This window comes from Lonchura striata, chromosome 15 (assembly GCF_046129695.1).
Source record: "Lonchura striata isolate bLonStr1 chromosome 15, bLonStr1.mat, whole genome shotgun sequence".
Taxonomy (NCBI): Eukaryota; Metazoa; Chordata; class Aves; order Passeriformes; family Estrildidae; genus Lonchura; species Lonchura striata.
In genome coordinates this window covers 361,424-377,771 of record NC_134617.1, presented here as the reverse complement: position 1 = coordinate 377,771, position 16,348 = coordinate 361,424, and the positions used below count along the sequence as shown (strand labels likewise).

Here is a 16,348-nt window from a genome sequence, read left to right as displayed (position 1 = left end):
ACCCAGACACACTTTCCATGCAGGGTCTCACAGCCCTGCTTCCAGAAGAAACCAGGCCAAAAGTTGCACTGCTGTGCGATGCTGTGCAGAAAGCAAAACAGCAGCCAGCAGCACTGGAAACCAGCAGGGATGAAAACTGCTGATGAAGTCCACAGGAGCTGGTAAGAACTCACTAATGTAAGTGCTTAATTATACTGCTGAATGTGCATTGCCCAGACAGGAGGTGGCCCATGGCTGCAGCCAGCTGACCGCTCCCAGATCACACGCTGGAAGAGGAAACAGAGGAAACAGAGAAAACAGAGTGCTGAGCCATACACTGGAAAATGTATTACTAAATGACATGAACTTGCATTTGAAAGGAACTGCTGATTGTGAATAAATCCGCCATATGGCTTTACAAAGCTGAGTGTTTATTTCCCAAATATAGCCAAATCAGCCTCTGACAGCCTGGTTTTCTTTTATAATCCATGTCAGAAAATTATTTAGAGTGTAGTATCAACCACGGTTTGTGGGGTGACTGATGTAACACGAGGAGTTCACAGTTAGAACAGCATCTCATGTACAGCAAGTACACCTGCACAGCTCCACCACAACAACATATTTAAGGAATTTCAGAGACCTTTTTGGTGACCTTGTTTTGCAATGCTGCCTGCAGAAGGAAAAAGAAAGGTTAAGTCTCAAACTATCAGGTTTTTTAATGAGTGCCATGTGTGGCCCTGTGACCCTTCATATGGTGACCTGTGACAGTCCTGGGTGGGCTTGGTAGAGATGGCACCCAGAACCCAAGGGGCTGCAGGCTGTCACTGGGCCCACCGAGCAGTACAGCAGCTAAACAGGTCTGTGGGTCTGATCAGAGGCACTGAGCTGTGCCTGTGGCTGTGGCAAATGCAGCCCGTGATGCTGGGGAAAATGGGCATGCTTGGCTCTGGCCCTGGCTAGGAGAACAGTTTCAGCAATTCCACTGATAGACAAAGCTGCCCATGGCAGGGACAATGGGACAATATCCCTGTTTCTTCCTATTGGTAGGTCATCCTGACCACACCACACTCACCACCTTGCCTTCCCCACAAGTGCTTAAAATAACTCCATTTAAAGGCAGCCGCATCCTGAGATCTGCTCTGAAGCTCAGCCCCCGCCAGCTGCTCTTCCCTCTCACTCTGAAGCATTTCCCGGCAACCTCCATCGGGTCCCTTCCGAGTGGGAGGGATGACAGAAGGCACCTTTGTGCTGATTTAAGCACTAACTAAATATAGACAACAGGGGAACGCTGGGAAGCTACAGCTGAACCCATCTGTAGTGAGGAAAATACAGTCACAGAATGGAAATATCTCCAGAGATAGCTTGGAAATGTGCTTATCATTCACCTTATGCTTTTGTTGGAGCCGCTCGACATGGAAAATTGCGGGCAGTCTGAGCTCCACGAAGCCCGTAGAGACCGATGGTCACACAGGAACTGGCTCAGAGGGAGAGGTGTGGGGAGCAGCATCCCGACACAAACCGGGGGAGAAGAAAAATAATTTTCAAAATCCTCCAACGCCAGGACGGAGCATTAAACTAAACAACTAAAAGTATTTTTGAGGAAAAAATCCCTCAGCGACATTTCGTGTCATTAAACACGAGCGCTCGTCTCGCAGGTCAGCGCCGGTCGGGGCGGGCCACTCCGGGCATCCCGGCAGCGGTGGCAGATCCGGAGGGGTCAGACCCCGCGGGGAGCGGCGAAAGGACGGAGCCGGGGCGGCCGGTGCTCCCGGCAGCCGGCGTGCACCGGGACCCGCCGCTGCCGCGTCCAGCCGTGGGTGACCCTGCCCGTAGGACCCCGCCCGCCGAGGCTGTCGGCGCTCCCCGCGGGACCGGGACGCTCCCGGGCACCGGGGCCCCGCGGGCACCGGGACCCGCCAGGGCACCGGGACCCGCCAGGGCACCGGGACCCGCCAGGGCACCGGGACCCCGCGGGCACCGGGACCCGCCAGGACACCGGGACCGCCAGGGCACCGGGACCGCCCAGGGCACCGGGACCGCCAGGGCACCGGGACCCCGCGGGCACCGGGACCGCCCAGGGCACCGGGACCGCCAGGGCACCGGGACCGCCAGGGCACCGGGACGCTCCCGGGCACCGGGACCGCCCAGGGCACCGGGACCGCCCAGGGCACCGGGACCCGCCAGGGCACCGGGACCCGCCAGGGCACCGGGGCCCCGCGGGCACCGGGACCCGCCAGGGCACCGGGACCGCCAGGGCACCGGGACCCCGCGGGCACCGGGACCGCCCAGGGCACCGGGACCGCCCAGGGCACCGGGACCGCCCCCTCCCGGCAGCCGGCGGGAGCGCAGGGGGCGGGGCGGGGCCGGGCGGGGCCGGGCGGGGCCGGGCGGGGCCGGGCGGGGCCGGGCGGGGCCGGGCCGGGCCGGGCCGGGCCGGGCGGGGCCGGGCCGGGCCGGGCGGGGCCGGGCGGGGCCGGGCGGGGCCGGGCCGGGCCAGCTGCGGGCCTTCCAGGTGTGATTTTGAGCAGAATTTGGGTCCCTGCCCTGTCCAGGAGACATCTCCCTGTTACTTTTGTGCCAAGAATATTGCAAGAACAGAGGAGGACGCAGCGCAAAAAGGGAAGAAAAGGCTTTTATGGAAAGGAAACTTTGGTTTAAATAGACTGATACGAAACATTGTTTGATTGGTTAATTAATAAAAGCATCTTTCTCACACACCGTCCTGGAGAGGAACAGAAAAGCAAGGTGGAAAAACACCACCTGCAGATTGTTTAGACCAAGAAGTTATCACATTCTTACAACTCCCTAAAAATTCTCACAAGACACTGTGAGAAAAGATTGCCATTTCTCTCTCCCTGACCAGGCTGGTATTCACATCTCCCCACAGGTGGAGTTTGTCTCCTGCAAACAAGTAATATCTCATTTGGTTTTTTAAGATAAAATCTGCAGCTTCGAGGCCTGGAGACAAAGCTTCAGCACAGATCACACACAACACCCCCAAGGAGTAATTTAAGCAAACCACAAGCATCTCTCATGACCCCCTCAGGGCAGAGTTAATCGAGAGCCACCACTTCAAGTACATTTAATAAAAACTTTCAAGACTCCAACCTCAGCAGAATCACCTCCTGCTCTATATTCAGCTCTTCTCTCTATAATGAACTCCATGCTCAGGAATTTTCCCTTTCTTGGCCAACCAGCACAAAGAGTATTGCTCAAGAGCAAAACCTAAAGGACAGACTCATCCCAGTTTACTCCTCCCATGACATTCGGTCCCATTAGCAAGCGCACAGAGCACTCAGTTCTGGTTATCACCCTCAAAGTCTGACCAAAGACAACCCCATGTTCCCCACACAACTCCTGTGGCCTTACCCACAGCCCACCCCAAGAGAACATCCCAACAATGCCTTCAGCAAACCTTCCTCTCTCACTCAGAAGGGTCCCAGGGGAACATGAGCATTAATTTGTTTAAAACAGCAGCTCAGTTTCACACCCATGACTCAAACCAAATTCAACCCCATTCTCTACCCAAGAGCTTTTAGAGAACAAGCACAAATGAAGTCATGAGTGTGGGAAATGGGTGCGAAAAGCACAGACTTTTAAAATAATTAAACCTGATCTCCACATCAGGCCATGTCTGCGCCTAGGAGCTACCAGGATTTTTATTTTTTCCTTCTTTAAAAAAACTTCTATTTAAGCAGAGTTTTATCACTTCTGGCTGTAAACTTTCAGCAGTGTAAGATCATGTGAGGGATCATGGCCTCAATATAAAAATGTTTATACTATCAGAGTTCACTTGGAGACACAAAGCAATTTTATGTGGCACTAAAAGATTTTGAAATGCCACCCACTCATAAGAATTAAAATATTCTATCCTGAACTGATTAGAGCACAGTGGGATCACAGACCTCTGTTCCTGTTTATCTGGCTTTCACATGAGCTCCCAGCTCATAGCCCAGTGTTCACATGGGGATGGAACCTGCTCGTACACGGAGTGACAACAGACAAAAAAATGTTATCTTTTGTAAAAAACCTTGATATGGGCAGAAAAGGAGAAGTGCAAGGAAAATGCAATCAGTGCAGCCAAGGAGAGGTAATTCCAGCTCCTGAGTCACCACAACAAAAGTACAGTGCACTGATCATCCCCAACAGAGAAAACCGACACACCTGCACCAGTGTGGAGCCTGAACACCAGTGCCTGAGCCTGAGCCTGAGGCTTGGGCATCCCATCATGTTCTGACAGCATCTCTGGCATGGGAGCTCCCCACCACGTCCTGTCAGGACACTGCTCATCATGTCTCAGATTAAAGCAGCCCAACAATGCACCTGCCACCTGCTGTGTGTGCACAGCACCTCACTCCAAGCCCTGCCACAGCAACGGGGCCACGCTCTGGGATCCCCCCCCTCAGGCAAGCAGACATAAAAGGGAAGAAATGGGTGTCACAGAAACAAGGCCTTAAGCTCACTGGGAGAAGAAATCATTTCCACACAGCTTCAGTTTGACACTAGGCCTCGTATTTGGGATAGGGAATTAGCCATTTTCCCCCAGCCAAAATCCAGTTCTTTGTGGCCATACAGAATTAACCTCATTTGCTATTAGGGAATGAACTGACCAGGCAGTTGGGAGTCTTGCATGTGGTGCATGTCCTGATCAATGTAAGACCTGAAATTAGAGCCAGTCTGATGTTCACTCAAAAGCAAGGGTTGATGTGGCATTCAGAATGAGAAACTGCAAAATAGCTAAATCAGGATATGTAATTATTGTAGAAGGCTCAATCTTTACTCGGTGTTCTCCTCCATCAGCCTTACACTAATGGCCCCTCTTCATGTAATTATAGACTATTAATTACACCAAACCATATTTGCATGCTTTCACAACCACACCATTCCTCTAATTCACACACCATCCTGTAGAATTAGGATTGCTGTAAACTTAATTTCTGTGGTTTTCCCTCCAGAGTCATAAGGACTTCCATGAAGCTCACAGCTGCTGGTGCCGGATTAACTCAGGTTGGAACCACTGAAATGACTCACCAGGAAAATAAACCCACTTGTGGTCAACACAGCAAGAACAAAACTGAAAATCTGGTGGTAAGTGTAATAGTCATCATAAAAACAAAGGCAAAGTCTCCAACCAGAAAATTGACTATGTTAGGTTCACTCCAGGCGAATGATTTTGTGTCAGGGCTCTCCTGCACACGGACAGAGGCGTACTCTGGGGCAGGGCTGAGGGCAGCAGAGGAGCCTGTCAGCCCCCAGCCAGCTGGTCCCTTCACCACTCCATCCCACTTCCAAGCCGGCACCAGCCACCAGGAGTTTTGAGGCACATTTGAAACAGTTCCCAAGCAGAACCTTTCTTCTTGTTGTTAACTGGCCTGTCCTACTGATCCCACTGAAACCTGACCACACTTTCTGTGGTCATCCACGGAGGAATCTGCTGTCTGGAGTATATGAGGAAATAATTATTGCTTTATACATACATCACTCAAAAATATTTAAAAGGCCAAAAGCCTAGCCTAGAGGTGCCCCTAAGGTAAAGAGCTTAGTTTTAAGGTGCCTCTGGGTGAGCTTTCATCTTAAAGACCCCTACAAAGCTAACAGTCTAGCTTAAGGGCATCTTTAAGCTAAGTTTTAGTATCAGCTCTAACATAAGCAACTCAACATCCCAGCTTTCATGTCACCTCCACTGGAACCTCCTAAAATGCTGGTTCAGAGCCTGGACACAAATTGAGAGATGTGAAAAAACAGAAAATTGTAAAAGGTTTCAGAGAAAACAAACAGAGAGTTACCTCAGGGCTACTGAAACGCCAGCATCGCTCCACTCTTTGGAGCATTTGTGAGCCAGGGTACTATTATACAAATATTCTGGAAATCATCATAACTTCCAAAGAGGAAAAGACACAGGAGCTACTCAAAAGATGACAGAGGAGTTGCTGTGACTTACCAAGCAGCAGGGATCAGAATTCACCTGTGCTGCTCTCTTGACATGCAGCGTGTAATTTGGAAGCTCCTGTAATTTCTGGAGATCACATGTGAATTCGGTGTCAGCCGCTGCAGGGCAGACCTGGGCTGCTGGCGGGAGGAGAGCCCCCACGGGCAGCGAGCTCCCTCTGCCTCTGCTCCGGCCGAGCTCGCCGCGGCCGGGCGGTGCCGGCGGGCACAAGGCCGGCACCGAGCCAGCGGGCAGCGCTGCCCGGGGCTGTGCCCCTCGGGGGCGCCGAGGTCGGGGCAGGACGCTGTGTCCCAGCGGCAGGCGGAGCGCGGCTGCCCCGGGCAGAGCTCGCCCTCGCCGCGGACAGTCCCTGCCCTGTCCCGGCAGCTGCAGCCCAGGCAGCCTCGGCGCGGGGCCAGCCGTTCTTCGGGGCCTTGAAAGAAACATTCATTGCCAAATACATAATATTTACCCCACTGGGGTTTTAAAAACTATTTATTAAACTGCCTTTTCAGGCAGGAGGCAGCTCTCTTTTTGGTTTTGCTAATGAAATAGGGTGGAACAGGGTCCTTTAACCTCTACAGACCTCAGTTTTACCTCAAGTTTATCATATGCATCTAATCATGGCCTAAGAAAGAGTGCTGTTCAGATGTCATTCTTTCTATACCGTTTGCTATGGAGAAGAATGAGTAGCACACCAGTGTGACATTATTTCTTTAACTCTTCTTTTTTTTCTCAGTCCTGTCATATGACCTCCCTTAAAACAGCACTCAGCTCCACTGAGTTACTTGTTCCCATACAATAATCAAGAAGTGACTTGCTCAAGATATCTTAAGGAACTGTACTTTTGGATAAAGTCAACATGAAAACAAAAGAAATCTTCAGGAAAATTCTCAAAGAAAGAAGTTCAGAGCCACATATCTATTTGGATAATTTGATCTGCTTAGAGCTTCAGAGAAAATTTTAAAAAGTTTATACTGTCTGCTTGGATTGAACTACAGCAACCCGAGTAGCTGTAATAATTTAGCCTAGAGTGTCATCGTCTACTGCCAAGTGCTCCTTGCTTGCTCCTTCCATTCCACACCCTCAGCAAACATCCCTCCAGCGTTCGCCTGGATTTTCCTCTTGGGTCAGGCTGTCAATTCAGTCGTGTTCACAGACTGATGGGTCTGCAGAAAACTGGGTGACAGGGTGATGGTTTTCATCATTAACTGATTTTGTTTAGGGCAAATGAGGAAAATCGCTGTGGTTCCACAAGGGGAGCAGCAGTGCCGGGAATGTAAATCCCACGGCGCTGTTTGGTGCCTGCGGATGATCCGCAGACCCGTCCGACAGCTCCCGCACCGCGTCACACGGGGATGAGTCCGCAAGAATGGGCTCTCCACTGCGAGAGTCCCACGGAAGTCTCGGCAAACACATCCCGCTACTTTGCATTCCTACGATGGAAATGCAAAGTTGAAACACTGCTGAGAACATTTTATTTTTCCCAAATTCCTGCAGAGCTGTTTCGCCAAGACCTGGAAACGCGCTCTGCTGACGGCGGGAGAGGGGTCGGCTAGCCGGAGGCGGGCAGAGCGCGGCAGGATTGCTCCATTTCCTCGGGAATATCCGGATGCATTTAAGGCCACATCTACAAACTACACGCCCTGGAGCCCTGCAGCCCCGTCACCGCAGCCGCCGCGCCGGCCCCGCGGCTCGGCGTTTCCCGGCGGCCCCGCCCGCGCCCCCGCGCCCCGCGTACCTTCCGCGTGGCAGCTGGCGGAGCGGAGCGCGCCGTGCGGCCGGAACAGGTACGGGAGGTACCGCGAGAAGCATTTCATCTTCCGCGCCGGACCGCGCTCGGACACGGACCCCGCACCGACAGCGGCGGGGAGAGCGGCAGCGCCGGCCCGCGCGGAGCTGTCCGGCCCCGCTGCTGCCGCAGCGGAGCGGAGCGCCCCGGCTCGCCCGGCCCGGCCCGGCCCCGCCGCATCGGGTGCGGCACGGCCGGCAGCGCTGACGAAGCCCGTCCCGCCCGCCAGCAGCCGCCCGGCGCCCCGCGGCCGGCCCCGCAGGGATCCGCAGGGCCCCGGGCCGCCCCGGGCCGCCCCGCTCCGCCGCAGCCCCCGCGGCCGCCGGGAGCCGCCGCCGGGGCCGCGCAGGGCGCGTCGCACCGGGGCCGCATCCCGGGACCAGCGGGACCGGAGGGACGGACGCGTGTCCTGGCACTGCCGCACCCCGGAGCCGAGCGAGCCGCCCCGCACCGCCGCAGCCTCGAGGAGGTGTCGCCTCTAAAGTTCGCGCTAACCCGTTTTCTACAGTAGACTCCTAATAGCCAATCTATCAGAATAAGGCAAGGTCTCTAAAACCTGTTTGCTTTAGACAGTACTGAAATGTGGTTCAAAGCACTGTGATATGACAGTGGCAGTCAGTAACGTCATGTACTTCACATTTAACACTGAAATCAGTGTTTGAGCAGCTGAAAGATGTCTCAGGCCTCCCATCTATGCACAAGAGAGCTCGTTCATTCCCACAGTTGCTTTAGTTAAAGGATCCATTACTCCCCTGGTTTCATCGGGACAAGTACCACAGACTGTGACACCATACTCCAAGTCAAAGCAAGGAACAAAGAAAGAACAAAATGAGGTAGTTTATGTAGATTTGTTTGTGCAGCTTCTGTGTGGACAGGAGCAGACAATTACCACAAAATTAATGGCAGAATTATTGTTGGCAACATTTGAAATATAATTTCAAAGCCAGAATGACAGTCCATCCTGCTGAAGGAGGTAGGCTCTACTACATTCAAAGAGCATTGTAATAAAAGTAACATCTCTTCTCACCTGACCATGCACAGCTGTGTGCTTCATAGTCACTAAAGAAATCACATTCTGCAAGTTCAGGATGCTTGGATATTAGCAAGAGTTCTGAAGGTCAAAAATGTGTTGCAAAGACTAGAGTAATAGTGGCAACTTATGGATAAACTTCTGATGAAGGTGAGGCATCTGTAATACCATATTTATGGCTTAATTCATGTACACACATTACTACCTATACACGTGTACACTCACACGCCAACGCAAACCAGCACAAGAACCAAAGCCCATCCCACATGTAACACTTGTGTGAGCTTCCTCCTCAGTCATGGTCATGCTGTTTGTGCCTGTTCAGATTGAATGCACCAATGGCATGGCCTTTTAATTACTAGTTTTACTGAATGCAGCTTTTAAGTATTATTCATTAGCCTTTACTGTTCTGTGAGGCCAGATTACCGCAAGAAAAAATCGCAGGGCTCCTTTCCTGCCATCATGCCTCTAGGTTCATCCACTAAGTCTCCAGTGGTAAAAAAATAAAGCTTACAGCCCTCAGCTGGTAAGTGGTTACATTAACAAAAGAATAGAGAGTGAGAGATGCAACCTAATATTTCATTAATCCTAAAGTAGCAAACAAGTACTCCTGAGCAGTTACAATGATCTGCAGATTCTACAGTAAAAGCTCAAAACACTTGTAAATAATTTTAAAACCAAAACAACAAAACAAAACATCAGTAAAAAATATTTTGGCTTTAATCACTATATTGCTGTTTTCCTCTAGGGATTTAATAAATTATTAGATATTCTTCAGAGTGATGTGCCCCAATGTAATCTCTAGAGATTACAGACTGAAACCCTCTTCTGCAAAAGCAGCATAACAGAACTGCCACTGAAGCAGGACAGGTGACAGTGCTCGAGGCAGAGCCTCATTCCCACCAGGAGAAGTCAGAGCTCTGCTCTCAGGGGCTTGGGCTGACACAGTCCCCTTAGTCTCACAAGACTGTGCTTTTAAAAAGGTCATCACATTTCATGGACCGCAAAAAAATATAAGGAGAATGTCTAATAGTCCATCTCAGTTCCAGAACTGATTCTGGTAAAGGTTATAGTGGGAGAAGCTGTCTCATTATTCCCTGAAAAGCTCTAAATAACAGCTGAAAACCAAAAGAAAATCTATTTCAAAGGCTATTGCTATGATTAAGCTATAATGCCCTCAAATGAATTCTTGGATCAATAGCTAATTTAAGAGGCCCATCTCTTTCAGATGCACAAGTACATAACGAGGGCAGAAACCGAGGAGCATGGCTTAGCTCTGTCCCAGCAGCTCCCAACAACACGCAAAAGACCTCCCTGCACACCAGCTAGGCAAGATGTATGCGACAAGTTATCTTTGGTCACAGCAACAAAAAGAAAAATAAACTTACATTCTGCCACCCCAGCATCTATAGCTCCTTTTACTTGACTGAAGCACCACAGCACATCCTGCATGAGGCTTCCAAATCCTGCCAGGAAAACACATTCAGAAAGAAGATACAATCACATTGGTACATAGCTTGTCCTTTTTTAAATGAATGCACATGCACACACAAGGTGCAATCTCTGCATGAAGATAAACAGCTGCTCACCTGGTGTCATAGTTCCATGCAAAGCGCAGAGCTAGCACTGCAGAGCCAAGAGCAGCATGCCTGCCTTATGAATCACCCTCTGTTCTCTCCGTGCCATGGCAGGGCTGTTGGGAAGTGGAGCCATCAGAGTCAGTCCCCTCCACATCACTGGCAGCAGCACAGAAGTCAGGAGGCCCTGAAGTCATGGTCTTTGTCACAGCCTCCCTCTGTCAGAATACTAATGCTCCCAGTCATTTCCTGCACAGTTAAAGAAGGAGTAAAACAGGAAAAAAGAACTGCTCCTACTACCACAAGAAGTTATTTTTTCACATTTGTGGTCAGTGTAGTTCTGAACTGCTTGGCAATGAACCCAAGCAGCATGGAGCTGCTTTACAATACATTATAACACTTTCCTCAAAATCTGCCTGCAATCACAATTGCCTTATAGCTGCTTTAAAAGACTACTACAGACATTTCTACTTAAAGACATATTATTAAGCTGTAGTGCTTTCAACTGTGTTTGCTGCTGCAGCAATACTCTGTGTTAAGACTCTGAGAGAAATTAGGATTTCATCTACCAATGCCCCTTGTTTCCTTGACAGCTGAGCAGAATTTCCCTTTGTGTGACACAGTTTTCAGTATTCCACAAAAAAATCCACTGCCTCAAAGGACAACTTTTTTCCTTTCATCCTACACACATTTTATCTCAAAGAATTTCCAGGCATGAAGAAAGCAGGGAAATGAAGCCACAAGGAACAGTCAATTTCATCTCATTTGTTTCACACACAGGTGAAATGTGTAACAGAAAATGTAGGCATTTCACAATTGGCAAGTGTGATACTGGGCTCAGTCTGGGGTCTTGCTACAGAGACACAGACTTGTTACTTCTCTACGAAAGAAAAGGAAAACACAGGTTGGGAGACTATGTCCAGTAGGGCATATGACCAAGCAATATGGGATATGCTGTAGCCTAACTGGATGTCTTTGTGAGATCTCTGTCTGATTTTACTTATGTTTTTTGTATTAATACAGGTATGTATCAAAATAATGTATTAACCTGGAATACATAATAGGTACAAAGTCAAGAGTGAGCTTTATTGGGTTATTCAAGGCGAATACAAGGAAAAGATAGAACTTTAAGGGTATGAAAGGGGGAGGGTGAGGATTAAACTCTGCATCTAGGCAATGAGGAGATGACCATTTTCCAGAGGCTCTGTGGTGCTTCCTGCAGCTTGGGCAGCAGCTTTGATAAGAGTGACAGTGAGTCTAATATCTGGGCAGTTTGCAGGGCTCTGTCTCACATCTTCACTCTCATAAACATTGCTGATCAATGTATTTTTTGCCCATCAGTCTCTGGCAGGATTTGTTCCTATTCTCACCACTGTGGTTCTCACACTGACACCGGGAATGGTTTATTCCTGCTTTGCACTGGAAGTGCTGGCAGTAGCAGACAGGATTTCTTAGCCCTTGGTACTGCTGGACTTCCAGAGCACAAACACTGCACTGTTGCAGACACCAGGCTGGGAAAATCCTGTAGTAACTGAGCCTTCTTTTCATATGATGGAGATGGATATTTAAAGAAAGTTGTTCTGGTTTTTAAGGTTTATTGCTAACTTAATTTGTGAAATTTCTCTCTGGACATTCAGACCTCCCCTGTAATTTTTGGAGTTTTTCTCTTGGTACACCAGTTCTTGCTTTAAGGATGGAAATTCACTAATGAAGTACATGTCTATGATATTGATGTATAGGAAAATCTTGCCTGCAAGCTTGGCCTCTCTCTTGCCAACATGCACACTAAAAGCCTTTTCATTCTAAGAATTTGAAGAAATCTTTTAAAAATCAGATATGCCTGGGGAAAGGCTGCACATGGATATTGATTAGCTTTATCTGTACTGCATCCAGCCCTGGGACTGAACCAGTCCAAATGCTGGGGAAGAGCATCTGTTTGAGGTGCACACAAGAAGCCTGGAATGCTGATGGGAGTGAACAATGGACACAGGGATCCTGTCCCAGTGGGAGAGATTTTGATACATACTAGTGAAAAGAAGCAGGAGGAACGCTTCTACATCCAGCCACCTATTGACACCTTGTGTGACAACGAACCAGTGTTAACTAATGAGTTCCATTTCTCTGCAATGAGAGCTGTTAGCCACTATTAACAACCCAGCTTGCTGGAGGAGAGCTGTCACTTTGGATTCTGAAGTCCTGTCCTGCCTTAAATTCTAGTGACCCCTAGCTGAGGAATCCTAGCGCTTCACATCCTGCAGCCAGGAAAAGACATTCCTCTGTGTTCTCTGAAATGGAGCTCAGACTCTACAGAAATCTTGCTGGGATTGGTGTGTTTAAAAATGCAGGTTCTGGGACACTGTGGTTTACATTGTGAAAAGGATGTTCAAGCTATTTGCAGAAGCAGCCGCCTCACAGCATGTGTCAGAGTGGGTGCAGATGCCATAATCTGTGCTGAGTCAGGGGCCAGGAAAACTGTGAACGAGATAAGGCACCAGGGACAGATCTGCCCATCCAGAAAACACTTAATCCCTGATCATGGGACAGCCCCTGCTGCAGGAGGGGAGCCCTGGGTGGTCCACACCCCTGCACAGCCTGCAGTGAGTTTTAACCTTGATTAAGTATGTATACCAATTCCTACACTTTGGCACTGGCAACTGCCTGCAAAGCTTACAAGACAATTCTCATTCAGTAGGAGCTGTGGGCAGTGTGCGAAGGTGAGCCCACTTTAATCACAGGAGATGCCAGCAATGGGTATTGAAATCTAGCACATTACAAGCATACCATAATGTTAATGTCTACTGGAAGATTACAGCTGAGTTATGGCTGCTCAATTTAATTTAATTTCTTTAATACTTATGGTTCCAGAAAATGCATAGAATAAGTATAGCAAAACTTCTCTGTTTTTTAAGCCATTGAAAAAAATTAGTTTGATAGTTGAACCAAAAGTATAGGTAGCTGAATAGTTAAAACTGTAAAGGTGAATAAAACTTATAAAAATTATATTTTAATTCAGTGGCAGCCATTAGGGGCTTTGCCCCCTCTGACCTTTGCAGACCCCAGGGGTTTTTCTGGCGTGCCCAGGCTGGGGTAGTGGTGGGGTTTATGTGCTGGAGGAGTGTATGGGTTGGTGGCAGGAACCTCTTGGAGGAGAGGGATAAGCCGTGCCTCCTCTCCATTAGAAGGCACCAGAGATCCACCACGGCGCTCCCATTCCTCAAGCCAGGAAAGCTGGCAGTGGCTGTTGTGCATGACGGGTGACAGAGAGAACACTTCACTCCCCTGAGTTTCTTTTAGTACGAGTGAAAAAATTCCCCAGCATGGGACATGTCTCCTCTTTCTGAGCTGACACAGTAGAAAAGCTCTATTCCTTGAGAAAACTGGGGGATATGTTTCACTGATTTTCTTCCTAAGTGTGCTGTCTTTTTATTGCAGACCAAAGCCTCAGCTCTGGGACACGAAGCTCTCTGTTTCCCATGGAAAATTAATCCTCCTGCTGCACCAAGCAGAATGCGCTTTCCCATTGCCCATGGGGAACAGAGTTGCCTGTTTCAGAGGAGCTGTTGCAGATCTGCCTTCTGTCATTTGCTGTTTCTTTGGCCTACTCAATAATTAGACTTTAATATTTCATTTCTGTTGACATACAAGATTCTGAAACTCTCCAGATAACCCACTGTACAGAACAACTCTGGACTACTACTTTTTTTAATATTTCCACTACTGATTCTACTAGTTTTACTGGGTTTGTCCTGGATTATAGCTTTTGCTGTAAATAAAATCAGAATAATACTGTTTAGAAAAAAAATTCTAATTTCTTATGATAAAAATTTTCAAGCTTCATGTAAGTCGCTCATGTGAAAAGTCAAATAGAAGTGATTCTTCATCCAGCAAATTTTAGTCTATTCAGGAAAAGCTGCTTCAGACAGAGAGAAAACCACAGGTGGATACTCTAAAAGGTAGAGTTTGGTCTTGGGCTGGGAAGGAAATCTTGAGCATCTCCTGATTTTAGAGCTGTAGACAAATCACTAACAATTCCCTGCAACTTGAACACCTTACCCTACCCACCACAGATGGTTTACTTTAAACCACTTTGTTACTTGGTTTCTGTGTGGTAACTGCTGGATCCCCATCCTTGCTGTAAGGCTGTGCAGGTCATTTCCCAGGACAGGAGCTGGTGTCCCGACGTGGAGCTCACCTGCCCCCAGAGCCCTTGTATGTGTCCTCACCTCAGAGCTGGGTTTGAGGACAGATGTCCCCTGGCCCAAACCAGCTCTGCAGGAACCCAGCCTCTTTCTCCCTCTGCAGTCCATGGGTCTGTATTTCAGACGATCTGAATTGCTTTAGATAGTTTAGGAGAGACTCAGCTGTGTTTCAGCTTATTGGTTATTCTCTAAGTAGTACATGAAATGGCTAAAATTGGGTAAGTGCTCTGACTTCTGCCTGTCCTGGGGCAAGGACTGCTCTTCCTTAGAGCCCTGGGAGTATAAACCTTCCCTGGCATTCAGGAATGAGAGGAGAAAAGCCAGTGTCCGAGAGTATGGACAATGGGGTGGGAAATGTGGTGTCTCTCTTCTTATGGATCCTTTCAGGGGAATGCGGACGGGCAGCGTGACCCCGGCCATACCGAGACCTGAGTGACCGAGGCTCCGACGGGACCGCCCTCTGCCAGCTGCACCCCGAGGCGGGTGCGGGGCTGGATGCACCCGGGCACCGAAGGCGGAGCCCGCATACCCCTTCCAAAAAAACGGAGGGCAAGGCACGAGGCTTACAGGAGAGAAAGGATAACCCCGCAGCAAGGGGCGGCAGAGGGGTTCGGGCGGTGGGGCCATCAGAGGGAGTGTCGTTCCCGGCCGCAGGGCGGGGACAGGGACACGGACACGGACACGGACACGGACACCTTCCTGGCGGCGCGGCGGCGTGTCCGCGGCGCGGCCCCACGCGAGTGTCGCTCAGGTGCCGCAGGCTCCTCCCGCCGCCACCGGGGGCCCGGCCCGGCCGGTTCCTCGGCTCCGTCGCCCCCGGCTCCTCTCCTCCGCAGGCTGGTGCCGCCCGCGCCGACGGCTGCTCGGTCCCTGCGCTCCGCTGCCCCAGGTAGGCGCCTGCCCGGTCCTGCTGCACGGAGCGGGCTCTGGTCCGCTGTCCCTGGCGGGGTTGGGCGGGGGGCGAGGGGAGGAGGTCTCCCACTGCTGCCGGCGGGCCGGGACGTGCGGGGCTCGCCGGCGGCAGCCCCGCCGCTGCCCGCAGCGCGTTTGGGCTGGGGCCGCGGCGCCGGAGACCCGGCTGCGGGGAGAACCGACACCCATAGCTCCGCAGGAGACGCCCCGTGCACTGACGGGGAAACTCAGGGCGCGTCCCCTCGTCCTTCCCGAGCGCTGCTGTGGCCGCGAGGGAGTTCAGGGTCATCGTTGGTTCCTCTGGGATCGAAGCTCGGGGTGATGTTCCTCCGGCTGGGTCACCGCCCGGTCCCAGCTCCTCGGCGGAGCAGCGCTCGGGTAGTGCAGGGTGGTGAGAGAAACTGTCCGTGAGCGTTTGGAGGTAGCCGTCCCCTTCCAGGGTTTCGGCAGCCTCCATCAGGGATGACTACCGGTGCTGCCGGTGCCCATCGTTCTGCTGAGCCTCCGGCCCTTCCCTCAGTCCTTCCCTGGTCCTGATCCTGATCCCTGCGCTCCCGTCCCCTCAGAGCACACCCTGCTCGCCGCGCGGCTGCAAACCACGCAGGTGGCTGCGTTCCTCGGTTTTGCGTGGTGTTTCCTGAATCTGCTGTGACTGAGGCGTGCTCGGCCATGTGCGGGTGTGCTGCGGGCTCGGGGCTGGCAGCCGGGCTTGCCCGGCAGTGCCTTCCCGAAAAACCCCCGGGAGAGCTGCGAGGGGAGCTGCTGCCGCTGCTGATGGAACCAGGGTCCGACTGAGCATGCTGTTAGCGTGGAACCACTAGTAAATCTGGCCCGAGGAAAAGTAATGATTTTAATAGTTTTGTGACTCTGCAGCGTGAAACAGTAAAATATTTATCATTTCCATCCCCCGGCTACATTTTGTAAAGGTGC

General features: G+C 50.8%; 1 protein-coding gene across 1 annotated transcript in view; it reads right to left on the bottom strand.

Moving 5' to 3' along the window:
• The window catches only part of PPP2R2B (protein phosphatase 2 regulatory subunit Bbeta), a 60,720-nt gene extending 50,265 nt beyond the window's left edge, over positions 1-10,455 (bottom strand). The window contains exons 1-2 of the mRNA XM_021543084.3: positions 10,320-10,455; positions 10,119-10,196 (exon numbers count right to left, since the gene is read on the bottom strand). Of these exons, the coding sequence (XP_021398759.2) occupies positions 10,119-10,196; positions 10,320-10,329 (88 nt within the window). The 5' untranslated portion in view covers positions 10,330-10,455. The remainder of the gene's footprint in view (positions 1-10,118; positions 10,197-10,319) is intronic.
• Between the last annotated feature and the right edge of the window lie 5,893 nt (positions 10,456-16,348).